We start from the raw sequence: 13901 nt of genomic DNA on the forward strand, positions 1-13901 counted from the left end.
GATTTTTTTTTCCTCTCCCTTCTTTGGTCTATCTCTAATTTCTTCCAAGCAATCTTTCAAAGAAGTGGGTGAGAGCTTCATACATGTGGACCAGATGGTGGAGTCCTACCTCCAGTTCTGCCAGCCGTTACTGTGTGAAAGTGATGCATTAATCTTTGTATCTATCTATGTTTCTTATATGAGCTAAGAACCAGAATGGCATAATCCAATTTCTGATAGGTATACAGATCCAGAGGAGTCTTCATCACACATTAGAATTATCACCAATGTATTTTTTCATTTTATATGAAATCGTCAGTGCAGAAGTGAAGCTACCAAACTCAGAGAGAGCCCCTAGTGGTGAGGTGAGGTTAGGATGGAAATGACTATTTTTTCTGAGCTCTGGGGATTATTTCTATCCAGAGTTCTGAATCATCTAAAAAGAAGAATGACATGGAGTGACACAAAATAAAAAGATGGCCAATGACCCCCTCAGACGCTCTGTTCTCACCCATATGCATCAGGATCAGCCTCAGGTAACTGATTAAACCCCCAAGCAACAATTCCAACTTAAAGCATTTGTAGTGATTTCTATTTTTGAATTCTCCTTCAAACATCTCTGTTTTCTCTCCCCGAGGCTCATTTCCAAGATTCCTCTCATCAGGGTATTATTTTATCATCTTCCTGTTTCCTACCACTTTCAAAATTCTCTCCTGCTCTTGAGAACCATTGATCTCTGGAGCCCAGAAGTCAACCTCACTTATGCCCCTTAGGGTCCTCGTTTAACCCTCATCTCAAAAGCACAGTACATAAAATGTAAGCAACTCAAAATTCTTTCAGTCACTCATAGAAGTTTACAACGCTATCCAAAGTGAAAGATGTTACAGACCGAGTGATCAGTGGGTCGCGGAAAATGACACATCTATCTTAAGGGAAAAAACTCAGGGAGAAAACCCTGCAAAGACCAACCTGACATGAAAAGATGAGTGTATGATTTACTTAATAAAAATCTAAAGATTTGTAGAAACCACAAACATAATTTTCTCTATTTTGAACATTTCCTATCCTCTCCAAAAATATATATATCTTCCATTTTATATATATATTTTATATATCCATTTACATATATATATATATATATATTTTTTTTTTGAGATAAAGTCTTGCTCTGTGGCCCAGGCTGGAGTACAGCGGCGTGATCTTGGCTCACTGAAACCTCTGCCTCCTGGGTTCAAGTGATTCTCCTGCCTCAGCCGTCCAAGTGGCTGGGACTACAGGTGCGTGCCACTGCGCCCACCTTTTTTATTTTTAGTAGAGATGGGGTTTCTCTGTGTTAGCCAGGATGGTCTCGATCTTCTGAACTCATGATCTGCCCGCCTCAGCCTCCCAAAGTGTTGGGATTACAGGCGTGAGCCACCGCACCCAGCGATATAATTCTTTTAAACAGTTTGCCCTGGCTATAATCATTTTCCTCTGTGCCTCAGCTTATGTAATCACTTTGCCAACAAGCCCATGATTGTTTCTTTTATTTTTTATATCCCCACCGGATTATACATTAATGTGGCTGTCAGAGAAAATTATTTTCACTTCTAAAACCTCTAAAGCAGAGTCTTGATTATTTAACTTAGCCTCCTACTTTCAAAAAAAAAAAAAAGCCACTGAAGAAGAAATATTTCTCTTTTCAACTTCTGAAGTTGCTCCTCCTTCATAACTGAATTCAGAATAAATCTTGGTCAAAGCATACCAGTAAATTAGGGCACAGTCATTTTCAAATGAAATAAATTTTAAATGACACATTCAAGCACATTAAGATTTAAGTTCTTTCAAATGAAATAATTCTAGGAATGCAGTGATAAAGTTTAGCCAAACACTAGGCTAGGACTCAGGATGAAAAATAAATTAGACGTAGTACCTACCTAAGAAGCTTAGTCTAGGATAATATGTAATATGTATAGAAACATAAACAAATAATATGTAAACGTAATTTATAGAGATTGAGCAAAAGTATTCAAATTTTACCATAGGCATTAGATTTGGAAAATGTATGTTTCAGCACAAAATCAATTCCAAGTTCAAAAATACAACTTCATCATATTCCATATTATGTGATCAAATCACTGAGGTACAATTTTGAATTTGGCACATTTCCTGTGCTTCTGTTTTCATTTCTATGGCAGTAAAATGAAATCTCTCTGTCTTGGGGGACATGTAGACTGAATAATAGTTAACAACCATAATGGCAAGTTCTTGTGTGGGGAGTGCAAGTTTAACTTGTGCTTTATACGCTCTCTGGAGATGTGGCTGCAGGTCAAAGCGAAAATGAAAACCATATTTGCCTGCATGTTTACAGAATTTCATGTGTCATGTTGTTTCTTTTCTTTTTCTTTTTTTTTTTTTTTTTTTTTTTTGAGATGGAGTTTCACTATTATGGCCCAGGCTGGAGTGCAGTGATGCGATCTCAGCTCACTACAATCTCAGGATGAAAAATAAATTAGACGTAATCACTTCCAGTTTCAAGCAATTCTCCTGCCTCAGCCTCCCGAGTAGCTGGGACTACAGGCACCCACCACCATGCCCAGCTAATTTTTGTATTTTTAGTAGAGACAGGGTTTCACCATGTTGGCCAGGCTGGTCTTGAACTCCTGACCTTGTGATCCGCCCACATCAGCCTCCCAAAGTGCTGAAAATACAGGCATAAGCCACCTCGCCCAGCCCGTGTTGTTTTTTATAAGCCATGAAAAGTCATTCTCTAGGTCTCAGCCCATACGCTGAGAAATTCAAGGAGAAAGATTAAAAAAAAAAAAAAAAAAGAGAGCACCTCCTGGTTGATGTGCAGGGCAGAAGCCTGGTGTCAGGTGTCATGGCTAGGGGATGTCAGAGTACCCTGTGTCGTTTTTATTGTCACTGCCAGCAGCAGGGTTGTGATATCTATAGAAGGTACTGCAGGTCCGAGTCCTATCTCTGCCACCTCCCAGCTGCGTGGGCTTCAATAAATCACTTAACCAGATGCTCAGATTGCGCATGTGTAAAATGGGACAAAAGTATCACCTCAAGCTGGGTGGCTTGAGGTGGCTCATGCCTATATTCCCGGCGCTTTGGGAGGCCAAGGCAGAAGGATCACCTGAAGCCCGAAGTGCAAGACCAGCTTGGGCAATATAACAAGACCCCATCTCTACAAAAAATTTAAAATTAAAAAAAAAATTAGCCAGTGTGGTGGTGCACGCCTGTAGTCCTAGCTACTCGGGAGGCTGAGGCAGGAGGATTGCTTGAGCTCAGGAATCAAGGTTTCAGAGAGCTCTGATCACACCACTGCACTTCAGCCTGAGCGAGGGCAACAGAGCAAGACCCTGTCTTAAACAAACAAACAAACAAATAAAAACAGTGCCACCTTAAGAGGTTACCATGAAGGTTAAAACATAATGTCTGTAATTCACCTGGCCCAGTGTCCAAAAAGTAGTCAAGTACCTAATAACTGATCATTCAAACAAAGGCAAGCTCAGTCAAAATGCTTACAATATAGATTTAAGGAATCCTTGGTAAAAATCTCCATGGGGCTAAAATCACTGGCATTTCCACTGAACAGATTTTCATTCTCTCAAGAAATTAAACAAAATGGATCATGGCTTCACTCAAGCTGAGAATGCCTTAGGTTGCTAGACTCTTTCCACATCTATAGCAGATGTGTGATTTCTGCTAATTTCTTGCTTAAAAACCCTTTATTTAGAAATCCCACTTGCTTGCTCTTTGAGATGTGTCTAAGTTGGGGAGAAATACGTCCCTTCACATTTGTCCTTCATGTAACAATATAAAAGGAAGTTGTAATTGGATTTCACCGTGGGTTCATCATTTGTGCCCCTCAGAAAGTGATTTTTTTTTTTTTTTTTTTTTTTTTACAGAAAGTCAAAATAGTCCTTCCATTTGCCAGAATTGATCCCAGGTATTCCTTATGGAGGTTTGCGATGGGCTTCAGGTGTGACCCCTCGACATCTGTCCCCTAATCTCCAGTGAGCACTGCTAGTTCTGGCTAAGGACTCTTCACAATGGAAGAACCTCAGCTTCAGAGAGGCTGGAATCAGGAAGATAACATCTGGATATGCAGGTGGACAGGAGGCAGCAGTAAACAACAAGGAATCTAGGCTACCGATCTGGAACTCCTGGGAAGTCAGTCTGTACTCTACAAAAGAAAACAAGTGCTAGCCATTGTGAGACTAACTCCAGTGAGATAAAGGCCAGAGAAATAAGCATTCTCAGGAGAAAGGGCTCCCAGGGAAGGTGGAGCAGCAGGGGCTGCAGAAGATCCCTCTGCAGGGAGCACCTACATACTGGCACCAAGCAAAGACAGCTCAGTGCATGTTTCTGGGTATGTATGTGTACATGCATGTGTACGTAAGAATGAGAATAACAGCTGAATGCATCTACATTGTGAATCTACTAACACTTACGTTATTATACTTTGTAGCTTGCCTTTATATTGATACTTTTTTAAATTTTGGAAACATTTCCTCATACTTAACACACATTAATGACCCAGCAGCTTGATTTATCAAGATAGAAATCAGTAAGCATATACTGAATGCTGACTTTGTCCAAGACACCGGGCACACAGACTAGACATTGAAGACGGAGGTAACGGCAGACCCAGTATTTGAATACTTTCATGTTGGCTTGGTTGAAATACTTGATTTGATTTTCAAAAAGACCACATCATTTTGACATAATTCAAGTTGCGTAACAGTTAGAGGCTTACTTCACATATTATCTCTGCTATTGAAATGTCAAAAAAAAATCAGGTTATTGTTTTAGTAAGAGAAACAAAAAGTGCTGCATACGCTTATGGAAAAACCTTAATTATTACAGCGAATTATTACGGTTGTTTTTATTAAGTAAGTAACATCTCAATGATCTCACACGTATCCAATAATTTGGCTGAGAAATTAATCTTTACCAGATAGATTCAATCTCCACTTTAAAATGTATAGAAAGCCTTCTAAAAGCCTCCTTTTTAGGAGCTAACCATTGGGCATTCATGGATGTACAGAACGGCAGCGATGACACTGGGAACTACTGGGGGGAGCAAAGATTCAAAAACTATTTTGTATTATGCTTACTGCCTAGGTGATGAGATCAAGTGTACCCCAACCCTCAGCATCATGAAATATATACACATAACAAACCTGTACATGTGCTTCCTGAATCTAAAAGTTGAAGTTATTTTTTTAAAAATCCAGTAAATAAGTAAATAAATAAAAATAAAAATCTTCCTTTTTATGAAAGGCATGTATTATTAAATCAAATAAGAATTCAATTTTATTTTAAAAATCTAGAATACTTGTGATATTTTAAAAAGTTTTCTTTTGAGTAAAATAAACACAGAATCGAAATATACCAAATTGAAAAGGAGTTTTAGTGGCCATCTATAAGAAAACAGAGGTCCCTTTTGAAGAACTGAAGGCTGTATTTCCCAAGAGGTAGGAACTGTATCTTTATAATGATTTTAGTGTATTTTATTTCAATAAATCCATTCTAGTCAAAATACATATATGTCTATAGTACACACAGTGTACACCTTATTAATAAAATTCAGTATAAACATCTTTGCAAAAAAACTGTTATTTACATCCAGAAATATCAAATACAGAGCAAACTGAATTTAGAAATCTGAATCCAACAAAGAATTTTCAAGAATCTACAATCCATATTTAGACCCAATTATTAAAGTTCAAGTGATAGTTGATTATATAAACTTAAGAGAAAAGCAGACTGTAAAATCTTATGTTGAATCAATCACATTAAAAAATGTATATGAAATACTCATATATACATACATCTTTATGTTTTCTGCATCTTCCAAATTTCCTACAATAAATGCATAGGGAGCTATATTTCTAAAAACTACAGAACTATTTTGCAATGAGACGTATAGAGACTTGAGTCATCATCGCAAAGAAAACATGTAAAAGAAAAATGCTTATTCCTTCTTATCCAATCAAAATGCTCACAATTTAAATTCCTGAGGGAATTCCACCACCCTGGAATTGTACTACTTTGTTTCCAGGAATCTGCAACTCTCTCGGAAAGCAGGCTTCTTTCAAGTTAATGCATTTCCCATAAGAACATTATTGTTTTCATGTCCAATATATAAGCCATATCATTTTCAAAGGTAAATAGTATATCAAACAAGAAAGTGTAAGAATTTTATGTCTTAAAAACTAAAGACACTGGATACAATTCCTTGAAGCATGCTTTGCAGAGTTTTCACAATAAAGTTTAAAATATAATTTGTTAGTTTATTCTATATTGTAAAATGTATCCTTTTACATCATAGCAGTCAACTGAAATAATTTGCTAGCTTCTTAAACTTGGGGTTTTAATCATTTCTTAAATGATTTTTTGATAACAGCAATAAAACCTGAAGTGTTTACACCATCCATTCAGCCAGTCAACACATTTATTGAGCACCCTTATGGGTAATATCTGTTGAAGGAATAAACATAGTAAGTGCTGAGTGTAGAGCAGTGAGCAATCAGACAAGGCAAAACTGCTGAAACAACCACAATACTCTACTCAAAAATAGTACTTTGCAGAATTGAAGAATCAGAGGGAAAAGAAACATGCAAGGTTTTAAAATCCTTGAAAATGCAAATTCCAGTATCAATCTGGAAAACGCATTCATTCTCCACCTTTCACCAGTGCATTTCACAGCTGCTTCTGAAGCTCTATTCCACTATAAGGTATGCTTGATCATGACTGGATTTCACATTGGATTGGTTTTTCCAAAGGAACCAAATGGTTTACATTGGATTTTCCAAAGGAATCAAATAGAAAAGACGAAGGAAGAACTTAAAAATGCTTAAGGTTTAGGAGGAAGTATTTAATGTATCCATTCAGCAATCATTCATTATCTTCCTACTTCGTACAAGATGCCAGGCAGTCCTGGGATTACAGGCAATAGACTAACTTGGAGGAGAAAAATTCCTTATGACAAGCAAACTCTACTCCACCCAGCTTTCTTTTTCATATCACAAATATTTAATGAAAATGATTATTCAATTATTTCTATATCAATGAATTTTCATTATACATAAATCATTCACTTGTTGAGCTGGCCAAAAACCTGGGGGGAGGCCCCCAATTTTGAGTGGAGAAAGTGAACTTTTCAACTGCGATGCCCATCTTGCAGCCTATAAAAGGTTAGCTTTCTGGCTTACTGGCACACCTTGTGGCCACCTTCCCCAGGCTATGGATCTCTCCAACAACAGCTTGTCTCTCTCAGTGCGCACCCCCGGACTACCCCGGCGGCTCTCCTCGCAGAGTGTGATAGCAGGCAGACCCAGGGGCATGTCTGCTTCCAGTGTTGGCAGTGGCTATGGGGGAAGCACCTTCGGCTTTGGAGCCAGCTCTGGGGGAGGCTTTTCTGCTGTTTCCATGTTTGGTTCTAGTTCAGGCTTTGGGGTTGGCTCTGGAAGTTCCATGGCAGGAGGACTGGGTTCTGGTTATGGGAGAGCCGTGGGTGGAGGTGGCTTTGGAGGGCTGGGGATGGGATTTGGGGGGAGCCAAGGAGGTGGCTCTCTAGGTATTCTCTCTGGCAATGATGGAGGCCTTCTTTCTGGATCAGAAAAGGAAACTATGCAAAATCTTAATGATAGATTAGCTTCCTACCTGGATAAGGTTCGAGCTCTAGAAGAGGCTAATACTGAGCTAGAGAACAAAATTCGAGAATGGTATGAAACACGAGGAACTGGGGCTGGAGATGCTTCACAGAACGATTACAGCAAGTATTATCCACTGATTGAAGACCTCAGGAATAAAGTAAGATGATGTCTTTTGGAGGGGCTTAGGGAATTTCGTTTCCTTTTTACTGTTATCATCTCTTACAGTGATAATCACCTACAACTTTGATGTTTTCCAGTATGGCTGTACTTGCAGCAATTTTCTCACCCCAAGTTGTTTCATTCTATTTTATCATTCACCAAGAAGTGATTGTATTTCCTTAATCTTTCTGTAGGAAATCTACATTTAATTCTCAATATCACTTTATACAGACATTGTCTTAGAGAAATGAAACTCTCTTACACTCTAAATAAAAAGCATTTAGCATCACCCTTTTTAACCTTTGTGTCAAAAACATATTTGTATAATACTCGTTTTTTAGGACTTCATCTTGCATGTGTCCCTCTTTTCTGCCAGATCATTTCAGCCAGCATTGGAAACGCCCAGCTCCTCCTACAGATCGACAACGCCAGACTGGCCGCCGAGGACTTCAGGATGAAGTGAGTGGAATACCCGGAGGATTGCGGGCATGTCCCACCATGTCTTCTGCCCTCCTGTCCTACTTTCACTGATATAAAATATTTTCAATCTTCTGAAGTTCACATGCTCCATATATTTAGTGTTTTGGTAAATTCACATAGGGCGTTCTAGAAAGTAATCAGAATCTAATGCAATTCACATTAAATGTCCTTAAATTATAAGTTGCTTAAACCCAGAGCTATGGATCACCACATTTCTAGTGTGCTACTGACTCATGATGTGACTGGCACCATAATTCTGCCAGTGTCTTAAACCTCAATTTTCCATGTATCAAAATGAGTTAATAATTTTTTGCCAAGGGGTTCAATGAAACTATCGTTTTCCTAGTGACACATGCAATGGAGAGACTACCCATGTACTAATTTTTATATTCCTTCCTCCTTTTCCATACTCAACTCTCCCAGACATAAGGAAGAAATACTAATTTCCTTTTTGCTTCACAAAATTTCCACACACACACACACAGGAAGTTGCAATGGCCATGGTCCTGAACCTGTAAAATCTTCGTAAAAGCCACTAAAGAAGTATCAATGTTTTCAGTTAAATCATGAATGTTAAGCGAAAACAGCAACTTATTTTCAATGCTTTTAGAAATTCCACTCAGAGAGGTGCTGCTGCTGTTTATAGCCACGGCAGCCAGCTAGAGGGAAAATTATTTCCTGGGATGCTGTGCTATTAGGATTCATAGCTGGTAGAAAAGTACTGTCTCCCTGATTTTTCACTTTTCTTCTCCTCTCCAACTGAACTGTAAACAATGGTGGGGAAAATAAAGAAAGGAAAAACACAAAAACAAAAACTGCATCATACACTACAGTGCTGCATTATTAAGTAGTTGCACAGATTTAAGCAAGAAATTGACCTGAAGATCAGTGGCTTTGTTCAAATGGTTGTGTTGATTCCCTAGAATGTTGTGCACTTGGTTTTCAGGTATGAGAACGAACTGGCCCTGCGCCAGGGCGTAGAAGCCGATATCAATGGCCTGCGCCGGGTGCTGGACGAGCTGACCATGACCAGGACCGATCTGGAGATGCAGGTCGAGAGCCTGAATGAGGAGCTGGCCTACATGAAGAAGAACCATGAGGAGGTGAGTCAGACAGGGCAGCCTCACTCAGCTGCTTTTTTTTCTCCCAGACTCAAAAATTACAATTTCAAATTTAGAAATCTGGAGTCGGAACAAGTATGGAGAACACATTGTCTCCCTGATAAAATGACCATTTTTTTTGGATATCTGTGTGATGTGTATGTGGTGGTGGTGGTGGTGATGGTGGTTCCCGTTAAGGCTTTACAAATTAGAGGCACTTCCTGATTTTGTCAATTTCATTATAAGGCAATGACAATAGGAATGCTAACTGTCCTAATTCAGTGATTAAAACAAACAGACAAACAAACAAAAAACTGAGTAGGCCGGGCGCGGTGGTTCATGCTTGTAATCCCAGCACTTTGGGAGGCTGAGGCGGGCAGATCACAAGGTCAGGAGATAGAGAACAGCCTGGCCAACATGGTGAAACCCCATCTCTACTAAAAATACAAAAATTAGTTGGGCATAATGGCAGGTACCTGTAATCCCAGCTACTTGGGAGGCTGATGCAGGAGAATTGCTTGAACCCGGGAGGTGGAGAGGCTGCAGTAAGCCCAGATCGAGCCACTGCACTTCAGCCTGGTGACAGAGAAAGACTCCGTCTAAAAAAAAAAAAAAAAAAAAAAGTTAAACTTTAACTTTTAAAATAGTTTCTTTAAACTATTTTAAAAGTTAAAGAACAAAAGTCTACCAATAATATATAATGCTATATATGTTGGAGAAGTTGGTTATACTTAGCATAATGCACAGACAGAGAACTCTGATGTCTCAAAGTGCATATTGGAGGCTGGGTAAGGAAGGGATGCTGGCAATAGGAAGTTTCTACTAGATTTTCAATGATTGTGGCACAGTGTGCAAGCCTGGGTGCTGTCTGCAGCCCTCTGTTTGGCAGCTGTAGGGGAAAACCCCAGTAAGTACACATCAGGCCTCCTTTCATGTAAAGGTGGCCCCTCAAGAAGCAGGGCCAACTTATCCGTTAGACACAGCAGGCACAGCTCCCAGGGTCTGTGGTAATTTCACGGATCCACCAATATGTCTTAAGTTCTTGTAAAATCAGAAGAAAAATAGAAATTTTTAGCTTAAAAAAGTTTTAATATATTATTAAATTATTAAATTTATTATATTATTTAAATATATGTTATATTAATATAATATTAAATTATTATATTATTAAATTATTAATGTATTAATATATTTACCCTTATACCAACAGTCATAAAATAGAATTTTTAAGAGACAGAGTGTGTGTGTGTGTGTGTGTGTGTGTGTGGGTGGGTGTGGGTGTGTGTGAAGAGGCGCAGGAGGACAAAAGTATCCAGGGCCCACGAAGTCACAATGGGCCCCTGTGCTCCTCTCTCTCATGTGCTGCCTCCAGGAGCTCCAAAGCTTCCGGGTGGGCGGCCCAGGCGAGGTCAGCGTGGAAATGGATGCTGCCCCCGGAGTGGACCTCACCAGGCTCCTCAACGATATGCGGGCGCAGTATGAAACCATCGCCGAGCAGAATCGGAAGGACGCTGAAGCCTGGTTCATTGAAAAGGTAACACAAACAACAAAGCCTTTGATACATTCACAGGAAGGCCTGCGAGCGAGCGTGGCTCCCGAGTCCCGTGGCTGTCTTTACTGTTGCAGAGCGGGGAGCTCAGGAAGGAGATCAGCACTAACACCGAGCAGCTTCAGTCCAGCAAGAGCGAGGTCACCGACCTGCGTCGTGCAGTTCAGAACCTGGAGATCGAGCTGCAGTCCCAGCTTGCCATGGTAGGCTCGTGCGCAAAAAAGATGCAGCATCCTTTGGACTTCCAAAGAAAATGCTGCGTCCAAATTACATTAGCCCGTTGGCTGCCCTCCTCTTTTCGGTCCCCTCCATCGTTACGTCTCTACTGTTTCCCTCCCACGTGCAGAAGAAATCCCTGGAGGACTCGTTGGCCGAAGCCGAGGGCGATTACTGCGCGCAGCTGTCCCAGGTGCAGCAACTCATCAGCAACCTGGAGGCGCAGCTGCTGCAGGTGCGCGCGGACGCAGAGCGCCAGAACGTGGACCACCAGCGGCTGCTTAATGTCAAGGCCCGCCTGGAGCTGGAGATTGAGACCTACCGCCGCCTGCTGGACGGGGAGGCCCAAGGGTGAGCAGACAGCGGAGGCTGCAAACACCTTCAGGGTCTGACCAAGCATGGACAGCAGAAATAGAAGGAATGGGGTTTTAGTTGACAGAAAAACAAACCAAAGTCTAGTAAAGACATATCTGGGTTTTACTTTGCGAAGTGTTTTCATCCATTATCTTACTTGATAATTCATAAAATGCTGCAGTGAACAAAGGCACCAGGTCAGAAGCAGATTGTAAGTGAGTACTCCTTGTACTACAAAAGTCACTCGCTCAATTTGTGATATCAAACACCTGATGATAAGAAGGACACATAGTAGCCATCTGAACCACCTACTCTAACAAGCTTTCCAAAAGTGACCAGTCTGGCCTCGCTGGAAGAACCCAGGCCTACAAATTGGGAGTTCAAGACCAGTCTGGACAACATAGAAGGACCCCCCCATCTCTACGAAACATTAATAATAATAATGTAGATAAAAATTGGGATGTAGATGTCAGGATTTGAGGATTAAGTTAAAAGAATTAAGTTAACTAAGTTAATTTCTGAGACCAGATCTTCTGTTAAAAGCCAGGCTTCTTCACTTTTTGATGTCATCTCCTTTTTCTTACAGTGATGGTTTGGATGAAAGTTTATTTGTGACAGATTCCAAATCACAAGCACAGTCAACTGATTCCTCTAAAGGTATGCAGAAACCCTAGAATCACCTAGAATGAGTCAGAATCACATTTATTAGTGTAAAACCTGTAAGATCTCATTGAACACTGCATTATTATTAATTTTAAGTATATTTATATTCTGAGCCAAGGAAAAATATTTATGCATTCCTGCACAAAATGAGTAGTCTGTACTGTATTAAAACTTTTGGGGCCCTGGACACGCAGCTCATGCCTGTAAACTCATAGCTCTGGGAAACTGAGGTGGGAGGATCACTTGAGGCCAGGAGTTCATGACCTACCTGGCAATAGGGAGACAAAAAATTAAGAAAAAAAATAGTTGGATGTGGTGGTGTATGCCTATGATCTCAGCTACTCTGGAGGCTGAGGCAGGAGGACCACTTGAGCCCAGGAGTTAGAGGTTATAGTGAGCTATGATCATGCCACTGCACTCTGACCTGGGCAACAGAGCAAGACCCTGTCTCTAAGAAAATTAAAATTAAAATTAAAAAATAAAAAAAATTGGCAATCCCAGGAGGGAAAAAACCTACTCTGCTACAAGGTATTATGATCACCATAACCACCTTTGAAATGTCTTTTTTTTTTTTTACTGTTTTCATGTGTGTACAAGGCAACACTGAATAAATTTCATTTTCATTGGATAAAACACATTTTTAAGAAGTAAAATTTACTTTTGAAAGTTTATTTAGATGGACTGTATCAACTGATGCTTAATTTAGAGGCCTATATTAAACAACCAATGTTGGATTAATCTTTAAAACACTAACTTTTGCCCTCTTATTCCACTTTTATCTTTAGACCCAACCAAAACCAGAAAAATCAAGACAGTTGTGCAAGAGATGGTGAATGGTGAGGTGGTCTCATCTCAAGTTCAGGAAATTGAAGAACTAATGTAAAATGTCACAAGATCTGCCCCATGATTGGCTCCTTAGGAACAAGAAATTTATAAATAGAAATTATTCCTTTCTGTATTAGTTCAACATTTTGTCTGTTTCATTTTCTTTGGATTCCCTATTCACACTGAGTCCTTTTTGCCCTTCTGAACCAATATCCAGTCACAAGTCATTTTGATCATGTTGATCTCTATAACAAATCAAAATTACCTTATATCTTTCTGGACATGGAGTAGTCTTTTAATGAACTTTCTTCTGGTAACCTGGAATATTTTTTAATCATAGAGCTTTAATCAAGTAGTATTGTTTTAGTAGAGTTAATCGTAATAAAAGATGAATGGTAATAATGTGAAATGTATGCCTTCTTGATTCCAACAGTAAAGTCAAGGGCATAGAGAGAAGTTTTCAAAATACTAATAATAAAATAGAGGCTGGGAATGATGACTCGCACCTATAATCCCAGCACTTTGGGAGGCTGAGAGGCAGGATGATTGCTTGAGGCCAGGAGTTCAGGACCAGCCTGGACAACGTAGAGAGACCCCCATCTCTACAAAACACTAATAATAATAATAATAATAATGTATCTAAAAACTGGGATGAGAATGTCAGGGTTTGAGGATTAAGTTAAAAGAAGGTTCTTTTAGAACTTCCTTCCTTTTTATGTAAGCCCATTAAGGCTGTAGCAAAATTAAATTGTCCACTACAGCAGTTGAGAGTTGTCCTATTCATGTTCCAGCACCATTTTCCATGCAGTCAAGAAACGCTGGGCCCTGGCCAGTTTAGAGGCTCGGTGATAAACAAGATATGGTCTTTGCCTTGAGGAACTCATGGTTGAGGACAGAGATAAACATTTTTTTTTTTTTTTTTTT

General features: G+C 39.7%; 1 protein-coding gene across 2 annotated transcripts; it reads left to right on the forward strand.

Moving 5' to 3' along the window:
* Positions 1-7087: 7087 nt before the first annotated feature.
* On the forward strand, positions 7088-13386 carry KRT12 (keratin 12). 2 transcript variants are annotated; one of them, XM_032279695.1, is made up of 8 exons: positions 7203-7788; positions 8167-8249; positions 9217-9373; positions 10743-10904; positions 10997-11122; positions 11266-11486; positions 12076-12146; positions 12938-13386. In XM_032279695.1, exons 1-8 carry the CDS (start codon positions 7219-7221, stop codon positions 13033-13035), a joined length of 1488 nt encoding a protein of 495 aa, XP_032135586.1. In that variant the 5' UTR covers positions 7203-7218; the 3' UTR covers positions 13036-13386. The 2 variants fall into 2 exon arrangements, with proteins under 2 accessions (XP_032135585.1, XP_032135586.1); XM_032279694.1 differs by having other exon boundaries at positions 7088-7788; positions 10997-11486.
* The last annotated feature ends 515 nt before the right edge of the window (positions 13387-13901 follow it).

Source organism: Sapajus apella, unplaced genomic scaffold, assembly GCF_009761245.1.
Source record: "Sapajus apella isolate SASKATOON/1434 unplaced genomic scaffold, GSC_monkey_1.0 scaffold12, whole genome shotgun sequence".
NCBI lineage: Eukaryota > Metazoa > Chordata > Mammalia > Primates > Cebidae > Sapajus > Sapajus apella.